This window comes from Balaenoptera borealis (assembly GCF_965194805.1).
Source record: "Balaenoptera borealis genome assembly, chromosome: 12".
Lineage (NCBI taxonomy): Eukaryota > Metazoa > Chordata > Mammalia > Artiodactyla > Balaenopteridae > Balaenoptera > Balaenoptera borealis.
Genome location: NC_138869.1, coordinates 56,578,395 through 56,600,112, shown reverse-complemented (window position 1 = coordinate 56,600,112; position 21,718 = coordinate 56,578,395). Strand labels below are relative to the sequence as shown.

Below are 21,718 nucleotides of genomic sequence, written 5' to 3'. Positions count from 1 at the left end.
GTAAGGACTGAGTAGAATTGCATATATAATTAACTCTTGCTCGCTAAGCCTGATTCTTGTATGATGTGTATCAACAATAAAATTTGTGGATAAACTTACGTATGTTTTTCTCAGGTGAATGCTTGAGGTGCATGTTCTGGAATAATCTTGGTTGTATCCATTTTGCCATGAGCAAGCACAATTTGGGAATTTTCTACTTTAAAAAGGCTCTGCAGGAGAATGACAACGTCTGTGCACAGCTCAGTGCAGGTAGCACTGATCCAGGTAAGCCCATTAAAGGGGGACAGTTTATATTTTACTATTTGAGGAAAATACGATTTTAAAGAGCAAGCATCTGGTTAAAATGCATGCCATGTGTTCTTACATACACTTAACACTGATCCTGCCCAAAAATTTGACTCTGGGGATTTTTTGTAGGTGTTGCTCCTTTGAGTAATAATTAAAGAAGTTTAAGCTACATTCACTTTTTCATGGATTTGAAAGTCAGTAATCCCATATGGTAAATGTGATAAAGCTAAATATTTTGCTGAGTTTTTTTTTTTTTTTTTTTAAAGGTAAATCAGCCAGAGATCCCTGGTTTCTATTTTTTTTTTAATTATTAGCACCTTTAATTATTATTTATTTATTTATTTATTTTTTGGGCTGTGTTGGGTCTTCATTTCTGTGCGAGGGCTTCCTCTAGCTGTGGCAAGCGGGGGCCACTCTTCATCGCAGTGCGCGGGCCTCTCACTATCGTGGCCTCTCTTGCTGTGGAGCACAGGCTCCAGACGCGCAGGCTCAGTAATTGTAGCTCACGGGCCTAGTTGCTCCGCAGCATGCGGGATCTTCCCAGACCAGGGCTCGAACCCGTGTCCCCTGCATTGGCAGGCAGATTCTCAACCACTGCGCCACCAGGGAAGCCCTTGCTGAGATTTCTTGACTGTGCCAAACTAGTTTTATTCTAGCTTCTTTTCACGGTTTCAAATGTGATACTGTTGACAGCACCTGACAATCTTTAAGCAAATTCCTGGAGTTTATTCCTTTAATATTCATAGGATGTGGATCCTTGATCTGAAATGCTTAAAATCAGGCAATTATTTAGCTTTTTAAAATATTTAAAAATTTTTTAATTTTTTGAAAAATATTTATTGTTTTTAAAAATATTTATGTATTTATTTATTTGGCTGTGCCTGGTCTTAGTTGCAGCACACGGGATCTTTGCTGCCTTGTGTGGGCTCTCAGTTGCAGCATGCAGGATCTAGTTCCCTGCCCAGGGATCGAACCCAGGCCCCCTGCATTGGGAGCACGGAGTCTTAACCACTGGACCACCAGGGAAGTCCTGCTTTTTAAAATATTTTAAAGACTATTTAATTGATGGAAAATGTATCCCAAAAATCACAGTCTCTTTTTTTCTTTTTTTTTTTGTGGCCACACCACTCGGCTTGTGGGATCTTAGTTCCCTGACCAGGGATCAAATCTGGGCCCCGACAGTGAAAGTGCCAGGTCCTAACCACTGGACTGCCTGGGAATTCCCTAGTCTCATTTTATTATGGCCTGCAAAAGTTAGAATAAGTGAGTGGGACTTCCCTGGTGGCGCAGTGGTTAAGAATCTGCCTGCCAATGCAGGGGACACGGGTTCGATCCCTGGTCCGGGGAGATCCCACATGCGGCGGAGCAACTAAGCCTGTGCACTGCGACTACTGAGCCTGCGAGCCACAACTACTGAGCCCACGAGCCACAACAACTGAGTCCGCGCATCTAGAGCCTGTGCTCCTCAACAAGAGAAGCCACCTCAGTGAGAAGCCCACGCACTGCAACAAAGAGTAGCCCCCGCTCGCCACAACTAGGGAAAGCCCGTGTGCAGCAACCAAGACCCAGCGCAGCCAAAAATAAATAATTAATTTTTTTAAAAAAAAGAATGAGTGAACAATAGTCATTGTAGGTATAGTACATTAATTTTTTATTTCCGTGGTAAAGTTCCTCAACACCCTAAGATTAACTGAATGCTTCTGGTTAAGAAAACACATAATGATAACATGGCTAACTGAACTGAAAGTGAAAAAGAGTGGAATCTTCTTGCAGGCTCTAAAAGTGTGGAAAGGTAGTGTAAGGTTCAGTGGAGTGAGAGTGGGTCTTTGCCTTCCTGGAACATTGTTGCCTGAGGAGCTGGTAATGAGAAGACACATCTCTGGCCCCACAAGCACAGACAACTGAGATGCCTCTGGAGGATATTTGTGGGGTTGGGGATGGAAATCATCATTGTGGTGAGAGCTGTTTACAACTTCAAATTGGGGATTGGGGTCATTGGTGTCAAAAAGGCAGTAGTTGAGTACTTAGTGGTATAAATGTTTTCAGTGGAGCTGTTATTTTAAATCTGATGATTCTCATCTGCTTTTTATCATCAGGCAAAAAATTTTCAGGAAGACCCATGTGTACATTACTAACCAACAAGAGGTATGAGTTGCTGTATAACTGTGGGATTCAGCTGCTTCACATTGGAAGGCCTCTTGCTGCATTTGAGTGTCTGATTGAAGCTGTTCAGGTTTACCATGCAAACCCCCGCCTCTGGCTGAGGCTGGCTGAGTGCTGCATTGCTGCCAATAAGGGGGTGAGTCTCTGTCTTTTTGAACCCCCACCCCACCCCCACTTGTTGCATGGAGAGCAATAAATACTTGGTCACATAAAGACCTCCTCCCCTTTTTAACTCTCAGGGAATTTGTAAAGATAGTCTTCTGTTCTTTATCAGTTGAACAAAATTTAGTTTCATGAAGTCATGTGTTCACTTTCTGACTCTTGGTGAGCACGGCAACATGTGTCAGCAGTCATGTTGAAAAGTTGAAGCCATTAAGAAGGTCATATCTGTTGAAACAGTGGTCTGCGAGCTGCTGGGGCAGGGGCCACGCCATCAGCTGGTGTGAGAGTGGTGTGTGCGCCCAGTGATTAAAGGAGGGCTGCTGATAACACAGTGAGTGTGGAAAGAACCGCTTTACACTGTGCTTCCTCCATGCCGGCAGGGTTTACTTTTGATTCAGTAAATGTTGTCGAGTTAGTGGATTACCAGGCTGTTTCTCTCTGACACGTGTTCATCCACGGTGGCCGTGAGAAATAGGCCAGTTTACACTAGTGTCCATGCCTAGATTATCTCCAAACGGCAGTTGGTGAAAGCCTTTTGAATCTCAAGTGGGGAGGGGTCAGTGGGAGGTAGGGGAAAGACAGGTTGTATCAGAATCACCAGATGTCTGTACCACCCCATTTCCTAGCCACCCCCTACCCCCCGCCGTTGCCAGACTCAGGCTCATCAGGTCTGTGGAGGTGGGGGGTATGGCATCCTGAAGTTTTGCCTGGCATGCTTACCATAGGTGATAACACTTCCTGAAAAGCAACTACAGGAACTAAAGGGATTAAAGAGGTGTGTTTGCCTGGCAGTTTTCACACTTGATACTTAAAGTAGTTTATGATTTGAGTATGCCACTGGGGGAAGAGATGAATGTTGTTTTTGAGGCTTTAATGGTTTATTTCATTGTCCCTTTTAAGGGACAACGTTCTTATTAGATAATTCTTAAATTAGCTGATAAACAACTCTAGGCAGAATTTACACTTTTTTAAAACAAGAATCTGTAGAAATTGCTTATTCTCTTTAATGTGATGAATTTAATCAGTGTTGGATGCCTTAGTAAGGTTTAACATTTTCTTTTAAAATTACTTATTTTTAGAAGTAGTACTTTTAGGATTGTCTTTCTTCTATGGATTCCATTCTGATGGTTTTTTCCTCCCATTTTTTCTAGAAAGTTCTAAATTTGTAACTTAAACGATGGTAAAGATGACTTGGTTGTCATAACTTGGTGGATACCAGAACACTCACAGTCTGTGCTACTAATAGGAAATTTGCTATAAATAATTATCTGTTTATCTTTGTGCTTCTCCTCTTTCTAAAACCTGAGGTGGGGAACTCCCTGCCCGTCCAGTGCTTTCACTACCAAGGGCCCAGTTTCAGTCCCTGGTTGGGAAACTAAGATCCTGCAAGCTGCGCACAGCACAGCCAAAAAAAAAAAAGGACTGTAAAATAAAACCTGAGGTGACCGAAAAGACAGTAAAAACAACCCCAAAATACACTTGAGGAAAATCCCAAGAGGAGAAATTATGAACTCCAAATAAAATTTCATAACATTTATTTACTCAGGACAAAAAGGATGCTGAACAGAGCAGTTTGTACCTTCCAAAATAAATTCATTTTTTAATAAACAGAACCAATTTAATTATTAAATTGGTGATGCCAAAGAGGTCATTTTGTCCTCATTATCTGATGCATGTTGTTTCAGACCTCTTCTGGCAGATGCAGGGTTTATGTTTACCTGGGCAGTGTATGATATATAAGAAAAGATTTGCTAGATAAAAAACATAGACTCAGGGACTTCCCTGGTGGCGCAGTGATTAAGAATCCGCCTACCAATGCAGGGGACCATGGGTTCAATCCCTGGTCCGGGAAGATCCCACATGCCGCGGAGCAATTAAGCCCGTGCGCCACAACTACTGGGCCTGCGCTCTCGAGCCCGCAAGCCACAGCTACTGAGCCCGCACACCACAACTACTGAAGCCCACGTGCCTAGGGCTCGTGCTCCACAACAAGAGAAGCCACCACAATGAGAAGCTCGCATACCGCAATGAAGAGTAACCTCCGCTCGCTGCAACTAGAGAAAGCCTGCACGCAGCAACGAAGACCCAATGCAAGGCTACTTAGGACTTCCCTGGTGGTCCAGTGGTTAAGAATCCACCTTCCAATGCAGGGGACACAGGTTCAGTTCCTGGTCGGGGAACTAAGATCTCACGTGCAGGGCAACTAAGCCCACATGCCGCAACTACTGAGCCCAAGCGCCGCAACAGAAATCCCACGTGCCACAGCTAAGCCCCGATGCAGCCAAATTCATTCATTCATTCATTCATTCATTAAAAATGGTAGAATTTCCTTCTTTCTAAAAAAAAAAAAAAAAAGAGAGAAGGCTACTTAAAAAATCACCATGAACCATTTACTTTTCTGAAACTTGTATTTCTTGAGTGCAGTTCCTACTGCCAAGACACTATAAAATTGCAAATACTTAAATTACAAATCATTATTTTACATTAAGACTGTTCTGGGGGCTTCCCTGGTGGCACAGTGGTTAAGAATCTGCCTGCCAATACAAGGGACACGGGTTCGAGCCCTGGCCCTGGAAGATCCCACATGCCGTGGAGCAACTAAGCCTGTGTGCCACAGATACTGAGCCTGAGCTCTAGAGCCCACAAGCCACAACTACTGAGCCCACGTGCCACAACTACTGAAGCCTGAGCGCCTAGAGCCCGTGCTCTGCAACAAGAGAAGCCATGACAATGAGAAGCCCGCGCACCGCAACAAAGAGTAGCCCCCGCTCACCGCAACTAGAGAAAGCCCGCGCGCAGCAACAAAGACCCAACGCAGCAATAAAGAAAGAAAAAAATAAAGAGAGAGAGGGAGGGAGGGAGGGGGAGAGAGAGAGAGAGAGAGAAAGAAAGAAGAAGAGAAAAAAAAGAAAAGAAAGACTGTTTTGGCACACTTTTTTGGCTACTGATCTATTATTGAAGCTATGGCATATTATTGTGGATTTTTAGTTCTATCTATATCTAGCCATCTGATCAGCTTCTACAGCCTTAAGGATCAGGGAAGAGAGTATGAACAAACCATCACAAACTTATCCCCCCACCAGGAAAAAAGGTCAGAAGAGAAGGCCTTCCTATCATGGTTCAGAATATCCACTCTTTCTTATTTTTCACTAATGTTCCTTAGCCGCCTCCTCAAGACAAAATTAGTTCCAGTCAGTTTTATTGTATTTTTTGTGTTATGTAATACTTTCTTTCTAAAATGAATCTACAAGTGAATCCTTGTTAAAAGTCATACATATATGGAAGTACAACTATAAGAAAGTTCTGTTACAGAGCAAGAAGTAATAGTACAGAAACATTTGTGTTTAGAGATGGACTTTTTGCAGGGCAGTGTTTATCTCTGCAAGTTCCTATGAATTGGCTCCAGTTTGTTCCTGTGTATGAGAATCTGCAGGACTTTACAAAATGCAGGTAAATCGGAGACTTAGAGTGAAGGAGGAAGATAAAGGAAACTGGCACCACCAAGCTTCTGTAGTGAGATGATGTATTGTAGTGAAATATCAAAAAAAAAAAAAACTATGTGTATGTGTAAGTAGCTTTTATCAGTTTAATGTTTACAGGGCTTTAGAATTTTAATTTCCTAGAAGGTAAGAATTGTGCCCACGTAAATTTTGACATATATAGCTTGTTAGTGTGTATATGTTGTTGACACTTTAATTAATACTTTGAATTAAGAAGGAAAAGATATGTGTTTTAGGAAGTGTAGCTGCTTCCCTTCTCTTGTTCACTGTGTTTTTGTGGCTTTTATTTTCCTTACTCTGACATCGACGTGCCCATCACATGCAGCATGGTGCCTGGGGCACAGAATGGTCCAAATAAATCATTCTAAATAAATGCTTGAGTAATTCTTTTTTTTTTTAATACATTCTTTTTTTATATATATTCTTTTCCATTATGGTTTATCATGGGATATTGAAAGTAGTTCTCTGTGCTGTGCTATATAGTAAGACCTTGTTAGTTGAGTCATTCTTTTTTTTTTTGGACGCACCTTGTGGCATGTGGGATCTTAGTTCCCTGACCAGGGATCGAACCCGCACCCCCTGCAGTGGAGTCCCACTTGAGTCATTCTTGAATTGCTTTTTTTCCTCATAATTACCTCAGACTTTATACTAATAAAGTGTAGTGTATATCGCAGACTTTCAGACTCATGTACCCTTCTCTTCACTACCAGACATTTCCTGTATCACCCAAAACTCCACATTGATCTTAAGAATCTTAAGGATCTTAAGAATTTTCTTAGAGTAATTGTGAAAGGTACTAGATTATTTTTCATACCCCATCTTACAATTCCATTAAATTAATTGGAAATTATTTGTATTTTGTAGACTTCTGAACAAGAAACTAAAGGTCTTCCAAGTAAAAAAGGAATTGTACAGTCTATTGTTGGTCAAGGCTATCATCGTAAGATAGTTCTGGCATCACAGTCCATACAAAATACTGTATATAAGTAAGTATTTTGCTAAGAGAAAGTGTATAATAATATTTCATAGTAATGTTATGTATAAAAAATATGCTTAGGAATTACTTCATAGGAGGAGCCACTTTGTAATTAGATTTTATTGCTTCTTCAAGAAATAGACTTCTATACATAGGTATGTGGTGAATGTTATTTGACATATGATTTTGGTTTATTACAACCATGGGTGCTGAAATTGTTGATGCCCTAAGAAACCCTGGTCTATTCAGTGCCATTATTCAGAATGTCCAGAAGAGGGCATCTTGATGTTTCCTTTTTATATAGTTTATCATTGATACTTTTCATTTAGTTATTTTTATTTTCTCATAGTCCCTAAAGCTAATTCTTAGTATCAGGAGAAAAAAGTACTAACACATATATAAACAAAAGTATTATAAAGCTGTCACATGTAGAACAAGTTTTCAATTGAACAGCTTTTAAATATGAACATCTTTATCTTTTACAAAGATTCCAATTTGGAGTTGCTATTATTTCTAAAGTAGTAGGCTTTGTAAAAAACTTGCTTTTTCTCTTTTCCCAAAAATAAAATTGTTCACTACCATTTAAAAGTTTTCCCAGAGTTTTAAAAAACTTTGGCACACAATATCTGGCACACAATATTTTGCTCTTCATTTATTTCAACAATAATGCAGATTTCTTTCAAAAGACAAGTTAAAGCATCACTTTCCTACAGTTTCAAAATTGTTACTACTTTTCATTTTTTTCCCCCTAATAAAGCTGACTTAGTTTGATATATAAAACCAATAGGAAGTTATATAAAACCTCAACAAAGTTATAAGACAAATAACGCTGCTTTTTCAAAATGTGTAAATAAGGTATTTCCAAAAGCAAACATCAACCAAAACAAGGCTCAAATGTGAAAAATCTACTTTCTTCCCTTCTTTCCAGTTCTGACTGTACCTGTCCTGGCCTTCACTACAATTTTCCTTGTCTATAACTCCTTTGTTAGTTTAACATTGACGTTGCAGATATCCTTCAGGTTGTCTCCTAGCCTCGGTCCCATTCCTATAGACACAATGTGGTGTCTAATGTATATACTTGCAATCTATTATTTATACTTTTTATGTCTTATACACAGACATACCTCCTTTTATTGCACTTTGCTGTATTGAGCTTTGCAGATGTTGCTTTTTTTGTTTTTTACAAACTGAAGGTTTGTGGCAACCCTGCATAGAGCAAGTCTGTTGGTGCCATTTTTCCAACAACAACTGCTCACTTTGTGTCTCTGTGTCACATTCTGGTAATTCTTGGAATATTTCAGACATTTTCGTAATTATTTGTTATGGTGATCTGTGGTCAGTGGTCATCGATGGTACTATTGCAAAAAGATTATGACTCGCTGAAGGCTCATGATGGTTAGCATTTTTTTTTAACAATTAAGTATTTTTTAAGGTATGTACATTGTTTTTTTAGACATAATGCTATTGCAAACTTAATAGACCACAGGGTAGTGTAAGCATAACTTATATATCTACTGGGAAACCAGAAAATTCACGTGACTTGTTTTATTGCAATTTTTGCTTTATTGTGGTGGTCTGGAACCGAACCCGTGATATCTCCAAGGTATGCCCATATAATATTTAGGATTTGGGTTCTTTAGCATTCTCTTATAACTGCTTATATTAAAATTTCTACCTCTTAGAGGGCAAAGTTTTTATTTACAGTTATATTGGTTTTATTCCTGATAATAGAAAAGTTTTATTTATTGTTTTTGTTTTCTTAGCTAACTTGGTTTTGTTCTTTTAGTGATGGACAGTCTTCAGCCATTCCTGTAGCCAGTATGGAGTTTGCAGCCATTTGTCTCAGAAATGCCTTGTTGCTGTTACCTGAAGAACAGCAAGATCCAAAGCAGGAAAATGGGTCTAAAAATAGTAATCAATTAGGTGGCAACACAGAGAGCAGCGAAAGCAGTGACACTTGCAGGTATTCTGACCCCTTTGACCTCCCTTGGTGAAATCTTTAGGACTTCATTAGTCAGCCTTGGTCTTGTAGTTGAATTCCTGAAATCTGCAGCCTGAATTTCCAAAGTTCTCTGTTTTGAGTAATAAGAAAGGAAAGTACGAATGTTTAAGTATTTCTGGAAGAGAGAAATAAGGTGAAGCCTAAGTGAGGAAAGAACCTTAAATGAGAAAAGTTGAAAGTCAGCTTTTCACTGCCAGGAGGAATCATTGCAAGAAATCTGGTTGCTGTCAGAGATGGCTTTTTTTTTTTTTTTTACTTTTATTAAAATAAATACTTGAATCCCTAAAACTTCTCTTTTCTTACTATCTTCTGCCTTTTCTCTTAACATACTGTAAACCACTGACCTCCAGAACATTTCTATACATTTCTGGTTTCCTACTATCAATTAAATATTATGCCAATCTATAGAAATTGGGAGAGTTTATCTAGTAATAAAACAAACACCATTATACGTAGAGAGTTCTTTTTACGCATGGCACCTTTAAACTCAAAGCTTCCATCTCAGCATTTTTTCTTGATTATAGTAGAAAAACATGCTTATTATAGAAAATTTGAAACAAAATTGTGGAATGTTTTTTCCTCCATCAAGGGGTTATGCTTTACTATACTTAGTAAAAGACAGAAGAATGAGAAATGTGTGAAAATACTGGAGTGGTTTCCTTTGTATAGTAGAGATATTTTTTCTGTTAGAGACTTTTTAAAGCGGTATCATGTACTGGGAAAAAGAAACTCATATGCAGTGTAGCTTTAACATGTTAGTGATACCAAGTTACTAAGCATTTTTCAGTGTTTTGGTTCTTTTACACTTTTTTCATAAAAAGTTGCATGGGAGTGGGTATAGGGAAACAAAATTTTACATTTAATTGTTTATTTGTGCGCTTCATAATTAGCAGTCTATCTTTATTTTAGCAGTAAAAGCCACGATGGAGATAAATGCATTCCAGCTCCACCTTCTTCCCCATTGAGAAAACAGGAATTAGAAAACTTAAAGTAAGTACCTAAACAAAATTAGCATTGTATCTATTAAGTAAGCACATTGTTTATCTCCTTTATTTTGTTAATGTTATGAATTATGTTGGTTAAATGTCAAATATTAAACCAACCTTTCAATCTTGTGACTAAACCATACTAGTCAGGATTTATTACCTTTTTTATAAATTGTTGGATTGGATCTATTAATATTTTGTGAGGAATATTTGCTTCCGTGTTCACAAGGAAAGGTGGTCCATGCTTTTCTTTCTTAAGGTGTCTTGGTTAGGTTTTAGTTTCAGAGTTATACTGAACATATGAGTGAGTTGGGAAGTGCTTCTTCCTCTGTTTTCTGAAAGAGTTTATATAAGATAGGTATTGCTCCTTCCTCAAACGTTTGATAGAATTCACCAGTGAAACCATCTGGCCTAGGGTTTTCTTTGCGGGAAAGTTTTGATAATGAATTCAAGTTCTTCAATCGATGAGTGCTATTCAGATTTTCTATTTCATCTGTGTCAGTTTGGTTAAGTTATATTTTTGTCTGTGTAGATTATAAGCCCCATTATTTTTGCTTTGAACAGTCATATATATGTTTAAAGGAACAGAGTAGTCTTTTATGTTTAGCCACATGAGTACCATTTCCTGATGAGTCTAGTTTTTATATAAGATAGCAAGCATTTCCCTTCAGTCTGAAGATCTCGCTTCAGCATTTCTAATAGTACAGGTCTTTGTTTTCTTAAGGTTTTGTGTTTTTATGTTTGTTTGTTTTTTCTTTTTTAAATCTAGAATTGTCTTTATTTCATCTTCATTCTTGGAGGATGTTTTCACTGAATACAGTATTTTAGGTTTTGTTTTTGTTTTCTTTTCAGTCAGCTCTTTCAGGATGTCACTGCACTATCTTCTGGCCTCCACTGTCTGATCACAGCCATTGTATTGTAGGTGCCATTTTTCTGTCAACGTAGATTGTCTTTGTTTTTCAGCAGTTAGACTATGATGAGTCTAAGTGTGATTGTCTTTGTTTTTAATCTTCCTTGGGGTCATCTGACTTTCTTAAGTCTATAAATTTATCTTTCAACAAATTTGGGATATTTTGACCATGATTTTTTCATATTTTGGAAGTAGGATTGATTAATGGTTCAGCATTACTTTTAAGAATGATTTCAATAATAGGACTGCAAATTAAAATGGAAAGAAAACCATCATTGCTTATTTTTTCACCTATTAAGTTGCAAAAAGTGACAAGAGTATAGTTAAGACATTTATATATTGCAGGTAGCATTGTAAATTGATGCGTTACTTTTGGAAAGCATTTCGTTTATTCCCGTTTTTTCCAACAAACATTCTTGTGCTAGTTGCAGAGGATTCAGAGGTAAAACAAAAAGCACTGCCCTCAAAAGCAGATGGCAAACACTTAGGAGAAAATTATATTACTTAGTAGATTAGCTTACTAGGTGGTGAGATTTGGGGCATCTTTTCTTCTTATGATAATTTGATCACTCTGATGAGTGGAAAATGACCTCACTTTAAAATTTTGCATTTCTTTCAATCCATTCTAGGTGCTTAGTCTGATGCCAAGGTTTATTGATCACCTATATTACTTTTTCTGTGAACCTCCTGTTTGTAGGATTTACCATTTTCGTATTGGGTTTTTCATCCTTTTTGTTTTTATAAGAGTTTTTCTATATTAAAGAAAGTGGCCTTTATCATTTGTCTTGTAACATTGTTTCTGGCATTTAGTTTAGTTTTGTTTTGTTTTGTTTTGGCTGCACTGGATCTTCATTGCTGCACACAGGCTCAGTAGTTGCGGTGCACAGGCTTAGTTGCAGTATATAGGATCTTAGTTCCCTGACCAGGGATCGAACCTGGGCCCCCCGCATTGGGAGCACGGAGTCTTAACCACTGGACCACCAGGGAAGTCCCTCTGGTATTTTGTAAAACAGAGTTTCATTTATTAAGTATCATATTTATCAATCTTCTTTACTTTTTTTTCCATTTTGTGGAACGTTTGGAAAGGCCTTCTTGCCTCCAAGATTTAAAAAATAATTTAGCCATGTTTTCTACCACTTTTACTGATACACTGTCACAACCATGAATCTAAATTTTTGTTTCATCTAGAATTTATTTTATATAAACAAATAAGGTATGGCTCTATCCATAATTGTGTAATTTTTCATAGTATAGTTCATTTGATTAAAGTCATTTAACTTTCCAAATAAATCTTGGAACAGAGCTATAAAATGCTAAGGTTTGTGTCTAAACAGTTTAAAATTACATTTTTATAAAATAACGTACACATATGTCTGTTTGCATAAAAAAAGTCTGGAGGGATCTATGTCAGAATCTTCCTAGTAGTGGGATAACTGATTTTTATCTTCTTACTGGATATCTGTTTCTTCCAGCTTTTAAAAAATGAAGTTACTTCATTAATCTTAGTGAATCCCTTTAGAGGAAAGACTGGCCAGCAGATGTGCCCTTTTCTGGTCATGTATTGTCAGGTCAGTGTGTTCATGGCACTGCGTTGCTGTCAACGAGCTCAGGGCTCCAGGCACCCTGTTCAACAGAACAGCAGCTTTTTATCTCTTTATTTTATTCTGTCAGATTCCTACTTTGCAGTAATAACCTTTCTTTCCTGGGTTTTATGTATGTGTATATTCCCACTGTATCCTATTGTCAGGAGGGAAGCATTAATCTTCTGATTATATGGAGGAAAATCTAAAATCTCAAATTTAGTTAGAAATGAGGCGTTGGTCATATAAGGTTTTGAAAGCAGTGTTTTGATTTTTTAAAACTTGACAAAGGTAATTGTTTTTTTCAGTCTTCAGTTATATTAAAATTTCTTGAATTCTTATTTCTTGTATGAGTCATAAGATAGCAAGAAAATTAAAAAATACTATGACAAATTACTGGTGAAACAATGGCAAAAACAAAACATACAAAAGAATATTGTGAGACTTCCCTGGTGACGCAGTGGTTAAGAATCCTCCTGCCAATGCAGGGGACGCAGATTCAATCCCTGGTCCAGGAAGATCCCACATGCCACAGAGCAACTAAGCCCATGCACCACAACTACTGAGCCTGCGTTCTAGGGCCCGCGAGCCACAACTACTGAGCCCACATGCCACAACTACTGAAGCCCGCATGCCCTAGAGCCTGCGCACCACAACTGCTGAGCCCGCATGCTGCAACTACTGAAGCCTGGGTGCCTAGAGCCGGTGCTCCGCAACAAGAGAAGCCACCACAATGAGAAGCTTGCGCACGGCAGCAGAGTAGCCCCCACTCGCCACAACTAGAGAAAGCCCATGTACAGCAACAAAGACCCAATGCAGCCAAAAATAAATTAAAAAAATTTTTTTAAATTCCATTTTATTTCACTCCACAGCAATTTTTTTTTTCTTTTTTTTTTTTTTTTTTGGCTGCGTTGGGTCTTCATTGCTGCCCACAGGCTTTCTCTATTGTGGCGAGCGGGGGCTACTCTTCGTTGCGGTGCGCAGGCTTCTCGTGGTAGCTTCTCTTGTTGCAGAGCACGGGCTTTAGGCGTGTGGGTTTCAGTAGTTGCGGCATGAGGGCTCTAGGGCGCGCAGGCTTCAGTAGTTGTGGCGCGTGGGCTCAGTAGCTGTGGCTCGTGGGCTCTAGAGCACAGGCTCAGTAGTTGTGGCGCATGAGCTTAGCTGCTCTGCGGCATGTGGGATCTTCCCGGACCATGGCTTGAACCCGTGTCCCCTGCATTGGCAGGAGGATTCTTAACCACTGCGCTACAGGGGAAGTCCCTAAAATGGAATTTTTTAAAAAAAAAAAACAGTCAAATTTGGGGATTCCCTGGCTGTCCAGTGATTAGGAATCTGCCCTTCCACTTAAGGGGGCACAGGTTCGATCCCTGGTCATGGAACTAACATCCCACATGGCGTGGCCAAAAAAAAAAAAAAATCAAATTCCAACCATATAACTAAAATAAACTCACTATGCTAGATTTTCATCCAAGTGGAGGTGTGTAAAAACAGAGCAAGTTAAGTAAAGCTAAACTGGGTTTGGTATAAAGTGAGCTGATGGGAAGGGGTGGATTGTAAATTTCAGCCAGGACCATATTTGGGAAAATGCTTTAATTTGCCCAAAAAATGTACCATTTTGGGACTTCCCTGGTGGGCCAGCAGTTAAGACTCCGCGCTCCCAATGCAGGGAGCCCGGGTTCGATCCCTGGTTGGGGAACTAGATCCCGCATGCCACAACTAAAAAAGATCCTGCGTGCCGCAACTAAGACCTGGCGCAGCCAAAATAAATCATAAATAAATAAATATTTAAAAAAAAAAAAAAATGTACCATTTCTTCCCCAATATGCCTAATATTTTCTATACATTTCTCTGTTTATGGAGCCACCTGCATTTTATAGCTATCTCAGGGTTCATCTATCTTTAATAGGTTATTTTATATAGTAAAAATACAAGTAAGACAAAAGGTTCTGCAGTGTAAAGTGAATATTGGCCAATCCCAGTCCTCTGCTTCCTCTCCCTTGAGGGGCAACTGCTGACCAGTTTCCTATGTGTCCTTCCAGTGAGATTTCTCATTATCATCCCAGTATATGTATATATGGGAATTTTACACTACAGCTGCAGAGTTCCACACTGCTCTATACCTTACTTTTTGCATTTGACAGTATGTCTTTAGAGATTGTTCTATATCAGTAAAGAGCTCTGTTTCATTCTTTCTAATGGGTGCATAGAATTGCATTATATGGATATGACAGTTTATTTAACACTGATTTATATTTAGCTATTTATAATGTTTTCGGTCTCTGCTATTACAAATAATGCTGCAGTGAATATCATTGTGCACAGTTTTTAAGGGGAATCCTTAATGATGAAGGTATTTGAAACGATATTTAAGGTTAACTTAATTTTTACAAATATATTTGAATGAATACTAATCTTAAGGTTGCTTTATGTATGCATATGCAGTTTAAGAAGTTTATGATTCCACACTGGTTGAACAGCTGCAGAGTTGTGTAATTTAACTTTACCTTCTGTAAGTGGCATTAAAGAGAAGGGTATGTGCAGGGTGGCATACCTCCTCTCAAAGAGTTTTGTGCCTTTCACAACTGTTTTCTTTCCACACACCCTAGCAGGAGGATTGGTGGTTTTCAGAGAAAATAAAACTACTTCCCTATTTTTGTGGAAAGGGGCAAAGGGTCTCCATAGGGAATTCCATCATCATAAAGTGAGGTAAAGATGGGTTTGCTGATATATATTAACCTTTTTTTCTTATGGAGCAGATGGGAGAAGGGAAATGGAACAAGACAGAAGGAGCCTCAGGGTAGATTTATAAAAAGAACCGCTCTGCAGGACAGTAGTAATGGTAATGTGCAGACAAATGGTGTGGGGGAAGGAGTCGTAAAAGATTTGTGTCGTAATTTTCAAAGCTATAAAAGCTCCCAGCACAGTTGGGTGTGTTAAAGGGCAGTTCTGTGGCAGGAGCCAGCTGTCTTCTACAGAAAGGGGTCTGACATAGTGGTTCTCCATTGAGATCCTGGAATTCTTAGAGATTTCATCCATTTTCTGACCTGAATTCTTTTATGTGATTGGAAATATGTGTGACTAGTGTATAGTTTAGTTTTTATGGACTATTATATTTGACCCCTCTGCTCTATAATACCCAAGACACCAGTGCAAAACCTCATTTCCTATTTCCAGCATAACTAATATGCTGTAAATTATCATGACTGTCCTAATGGCCACTTGTTAGCATATGGTTCAGAGCTTCTTGACTATTTTCTTTTTTTTTTTCGTTTGTATGTAAAAGAAGATGGGGCCAAAAAAAATTCATTCTAACCGAGTTACAAGTATGTTTTCAGAAGGCATAGGACACCTCAAGCAATTGTGAGATTCTGTATTAAAATCAAGGTAGCTTTCAGAAAAATATTCTCACAATTAAAACAGAAATTTGTCCTCCAAACAGGAAAATGTCTCAGAAATCAACTAAATAGTTTAATTGTGAGGCTCAGATGAACTTAGAGATACCGATATAATGATGAAGAAAAGCATATATATAATGACACTGTGAGAATATTGCTTCAGTTCCTGAACCACCTAAAGCTCTGCAACGCCATTGGTTTCATTCAATTAAGAAAACACACACAGGGACTTCCCTGGTGGCGCAGTGGTTAAGAATCCACCTGCCGGGCTTCCCTGGTGGCGCAGTGGTTGAGAATCTGCCTGCTAATGCAGGGGACACGGGTTCGAGCCCTGGTCTGGGAAGATCCCACATGCCGCGGAGCAACTAGGCCCGTGAGCCACAACTACTGAGCCTGCGCGTCTGGAGCCTGGGCTCCGCAACAAGAGAGGCCGCGGTAGTGAGAGGCCCGCGCACCGCGATGAAGAGTGGCCCCGGCTTGCCACAACTAGAGAAAGCCCTCGCACAGAAACGAGGACCCAACACAGGCATAAATTAATTAATTAATTTTAAAAAAAAAAGACACATTTGTTAAAAAAAATAAAAAAGAATCCACCTGCCAATGCAGGGGACATGGGTTTGAGCCGTGGTGCAGGAATATCCCACATGCTGCAGAGCAACTAAGCCTGTGTGCCACAACTACGGGAGCCCACGTGCCTAGAGCCTGTGCTCTGCAATAAGAGAAACCACTGCAATGAGAAGCCCACGCACTATAACGAAGAGTAGCCCCCGCGCGCCATAACTAGAGGCTGTGCACAGCAACGAAGACCCAACACAGCCAAAAATAAAATAAATAAATAATTTATTTCTTTAAAAAAAAGAAACACACACACTCTGTAGCCTTGAGTTAAATAAATGTGATGACTTTAAATTTTTAAAATAGAAGATTCTATTTCTAGGTTTTGTCTAAGAGAAATGAGAACTTGTCCATGGAAAAATCTCATAGCAGCTTTACTTGTGATAGACAAAAAGTAGAAATAGCCCAGTCATGCATCAGTGGGAGAATGGATAACTAAATTACAGGCCAGGAATTCCCTGGCAGTCCAGTGGTCAGGACTTCACGCTTCCACTGCAGGAGGCACGAGTTCGATCCCTGGTCGGGGAACTAAATCCCGCATGCCCCGCAGTGCAACCAAAATTTTAAAAAAAGAGTTAAAAAAAAATAAAGAATAAAAAATATATTGCAGGCAACTCCGTGTATTGGAATGCTACTCAGCTGCAAATAGGAACAAGCTGCTGATGCACAAGTCAACATGATATGAAACTCAAAACATTTCGTGTTTCTTCTTTTACTCAATATTAAGGTACATGCTGTATGATTTTATTTATACTATTTATACGACAGGCAAAACTATACAAAACCAACTTATGTTCATAGAAATCAGAACAGTGGTTGGGGAACTGACTGGAAGGAATCTTTCTCGGGTGAAAGAAATATTCTGTATCTTAATTGGGCTGGTGGCTACTTGTGTATATTCAGACTTATTAAACTGTGCAGTTAAAATAATATATTTTAAGGTATAAAAATTATACCTAACTTAAAATTTTTAAGGTATTTTGAAATTTTTCAAAATTAATATAATTTTAAATATATTATTTGGGGAAATATAATTTAACTACTAATGATTGATAAATGGTCAGTTTCTCTTACATATATATCACTTATGGGGTGATACGACATGGAAAACTTGGTTTCTTGACAACAACAAAAAAACCCTTTCTTTGTATTTTACGTGTATTCCTTAGACCCTAAGGCTGCAGTGTCCGGTACCAGAACCACTCATCACATGTGGCCCCTGAGCACATGAGACGTGGCTGGTGAAAGGTCAGATGTAGGACACACACTGGATTTCAAAACTTTAAAAAATGTAATATATGTCAGTAATTTTTTATATTGACTGTATGTTGAAATGATATATTGGATTAATTTAAATCTATTAAAATTAATTTCACCTGTTTCTGCTTTTTTTAATGTGTCTACTAGAAAATATAAAATTACACTCGTGGCCCCAATTATATTTCTGTTGGACAGTGCTGCCTCTAAGGTTTTAGAACTGTTTGAAGTGTTTGTATTTGTTGATACATGGTTTCTACAAATGTGTAATATTGTTCCTATGCCAGTTTTCTCACATGCCACAAAATTTAGCTGAATATCTCTTCTGAAAAATTTGTCTTTAAAAGGCCTAAGGTCCAAATGAATCTTAGAATGTAGAAGCATGTGTGGGATTGATATGTTGGCCATTTGCTTTGATTTAAATATTAATGTTGCCACATGCATTTGGGAGATAATGATTGTCATATAGTGATTGGTTATAAGGATGTACTTTTTTTTTTTTTAATAAATTTATTTATTTATTTTTGGCTGCATTGGGTCTCCGTTGCTGCACCCAGGCTTTCTCTAGTTGCGGCGAGCAGGGGCTACTCTTCGTAGCGGTGCGCAGGCTTCTCATTGCAGTGGCTTCTCTTGTTGTGGAGCACGGGCTCTAGGCACGTGGCCTTCAGTAGTTGTGGCATGCGGGCTCAGTAGTTGTGGCTCACAGGCTCTAGAGCGCAGGCTCAGTAGTTGTGGTGCACGGGCTTAGTTGCTCCACGGCACGTGGGATCTTCCCGGACCAGGGATCAAACCCGTGCCCCCTGCATTGGCAGGTGTATTCTTAACCACTGTGCCACCAGGGAAGTCCCGAGGATTTACTTTTAATATTTTATTTTTTTTAAGTCAAACATTTATTGACTGTCACTCATATCTTATATTTTTAAAACAGCTTTATTGAGATATAATTCACACATACCATACAATTCACCCATTTAAAGTGTACCATCCAGTGTTTTTTAGTATATTCACAGCATTGTGCAGTCACCAGCACAGTCAATTTTAGAACATTTTCATCACCTCACAATGAAACCCTGCACCCTTTAGCTGTGACCCCTTTATCCCCAGTCTACTCCCAGCCTTAATCTACTTTCTTTCTCTATAGATTTCACTGTTTGGGACTTTCCTATGAATGGGATCATATAATACGTGGGCTTTTATGACTGACTTCTTCCACTTAGGATAGTGTTTTCAAGATTTATCCAAGTTGTAGTCTGTATCAGTACGTCATTCCTTTTTATTGCTGAATAATGTTCCATTGTATGTGTATACTACATTTTGTCTATCCATTCATTGATAGACATTTGGATTGTTTCTGTCTTTAGGCTATTAAGAATAATGCTGCTATAAACATTCATGTACAAGTTTTTGTGTAGACATACGTTTTTCTTTTTCTTGGGTGTATACCTACAAGTAGAATTGCTGGGTCCTATGGTAACTGTTTAATCATTTGAGGAATTACCAGGCTGTTTTGTAAAGTGACTGCACCATTTTACAATCCCACCAGCAGTGTAAGAGGGTTGCAGTTTCTTCACATCTTCACCAAGACTTGTTATTCATGTTTTTGAATATACGTTGTAGTGGATATCAAGTGGTATCTCACTGTGGCTTTGATTTGCATTTCCCTGAAGACTAATGATGTCAAGCATCTTTTCCTGTGCTTATTGGACATTTGTGTCTCTTCCTTTAGAGAAATGTATATTGAGATCCAAGATTTTGATATATGGTCAGATATATGACTTGCAAATATTTTCTCCCATTCTGTCGGTTGTCTTTTCACTTTTTTGGAGGTGTCCTTGAATCGCAAATATTTTTCATTTGATGAAGTTCAATTTATGTTTTATTCTTTTATTGGTCATGCTTTTCTCTGCCAAATTCAAGGTCATGAGGTTTACCCCTATATTTTCATCTAAGAGTTTTATAATTTTAGCACTTAAGTTGAGGTCTTTGATCCATTTTGAGTTAATTTTTGTATACAGTATGAGGTAAGAGCTCAACTTATTAATTCTTTTGCATACTAGTGGTATCTTATGATAAAGAAATAAGTTCATAGGATTAGTCACATATTAACATTTTAGGGAATTCCCTGGTGGTCCAGTGCTTAGGACTCGGCGATTTCACTGCCGTGGCCTGGGTTCAATCCCCAGTTGGAGAACTATGACCCTGCAAGCCAAGTGGCGCAACCAAAAAAAAAAAAATGTCATTGTCGCATAGTGTTTTAATAACTGTCATGGATATGTACGAAGTCTTATATGTTGCATAATATAGGACGTCTTTGTTATTCATTCTGAGATTGTGATATTAGTGAACTTTTAGTTTCTAAAACTAAATTGGAGGCTTCTCTAGAACCTGGAAAAGAGCATAACAGAACTAGAAAAGGGTAGGATATAACATTGGGGCCAGACTTAAAGCGTACAAGATAAAAATGAAATTTCAATTTGTCTTTTTTTTAATAAGAGGCTCAAAATGGATAAAAGGAAATGTTCAGACCAAATTTAATTAGGCCCAGTTATTCCACAGGTATAAATTATGGAACCTTAATTAGTTCTTTTAGACTCTGATGTGACACTCAGTGAATTATTTCCCATTCAGTTAAAAGGGACCTCCCATGGGCCAGTGTTTTAAAAGAAGATGAGTCAAACAAATGGTTGATAACATTAATATTACAGGCAGTTTTAGTGTACTTAAGGAATCATATTTCTTTTGGTCTTACACAAGTGGTTCTGTTATAGCTCATGAGACATTCCTAAAACAGGATTATAGCTAATAATCTTTTGAATCTCATATTGCTCTTGCTAGAGACTTGACCCCATTTCAGTCTTACAGCTGGGTCTGGTCCTACTGAAACTTTTTTATCTAATAAACTCTGCCAAAGCGGGAACCTGCCTGTGTGACATATCCTTCACCTTATCCGCAATTTGTGTTTACATCAGCATGATTCACACCTGAGTCCCAGGACCCCATTCAGCTGAACTGATGATCACATTGATCACAAGCCAGGGTTAGAATAATTCTTCAGTGGTCTCCCACTCTGGAGAAACCCCACAGGGCTCCTGCTGACATTGAACAAATCATTTAACCCCTTTGGGCCTTTCATTCCTCTTCTGTCAAATTGGATTGCATGATCTTAAGGTCCTGTCCATGTATAAAATGCAATGTCTGTGACTGTTGCATTTTATTTGCCACCAGGGGTAAGACTGGGTTCCTTGAGATGCTAGATTTGGTTGAGGAGGAAAACTTCTTCAGCTTCTTTGAGCTGGGCTTATATTAGTGTTGGATTTGGGGTGTGTTTGTCAGTAAGATTCTTTTTGCACAGAACTGTTATTAGAAAGCAAAATGTTAAAAAAAAAAAAAAAGAAAGAAAGAAAGCAAAGTGTTTACAGAAGACATGAAGTGAAAAACTTATCTAATTTAACTTTTAAATTTTCTTGAATTGGAAGTTGACAGGTTTAACATTTTCTAGATTTTTGTAGCTAAATGGGAACAGCTTGTATATTTTTTTTAATTTTAAAATCCAGTACCATGTTCAGTTTATTGGAAGAAATTCTTTATAGGATTTTTTGAGCCAGTTTTTCAAATAATGTTTGCCATGAAGTTACTTTGTGAATTTATTTTCCTTTGACCGATGGTGACTGACTGGATTTACCCCCATTTTAGCCTCTTTTGATATGGGTTGAGCTATTTCAGACACTTGGTTCATTTTACTCACAATATATGGCTTGACAAATTTTAATGCCCAGTCTTAACATAGCTTGTTGCTGTAGTTTGGTCCTTTAAGGAAAATTATTTCCCCATTTCTCTCTCTTTCTTCTCCTTCATCTTTTTGTTCCTTTCTTTTCCAAGGGTTG

General features: G+C 38.4%; 1 protein-coding gene across 6 annotated transcripts in view; it reads left to right on the top strand.

Annotated features, from left to right (window-relative positions):
• The window catches only part of CNOT10 (CCR4-NOT transcription complex subunit 10), a 64,527-nt gene that overhangs the window by 29,498 nt on the left and 13,311 nt on the right, over positions 1 to 21,718 (top strand). For 4 of the 6 annotated variants that reach the window (XM_082348540.1, XM_082348535.1, XM_082348538.1 and 1 more), the window contains 5 exons: positions 115 to 264; positions 2,385 to 2,587; positions 6,978 to 7,099; positions 8,876 to 9,052; positions 10,001 to 10,081. In XM_082348540.1, coding sequence (XP_082204666.1) covers positions 115 to 264; positions 2,385 to 2,587; positions 6,978 to 7,099; positions 8,876 to 9,052; positions 10,001 to 10,081 — 733 coding nt within the window. The remainder of the gene's footprint in view (positions 1 to 114; positions 265 to 2,384; positions 2,588 to 6,977; positions 7,100 to 8,875; positions 9,053 to 10,000; positions 10,082 to 21,718) is intronic. The other 2 variants (XM_082348536.1, XM_082348537.1) reach the window with 2 other exon arrangements.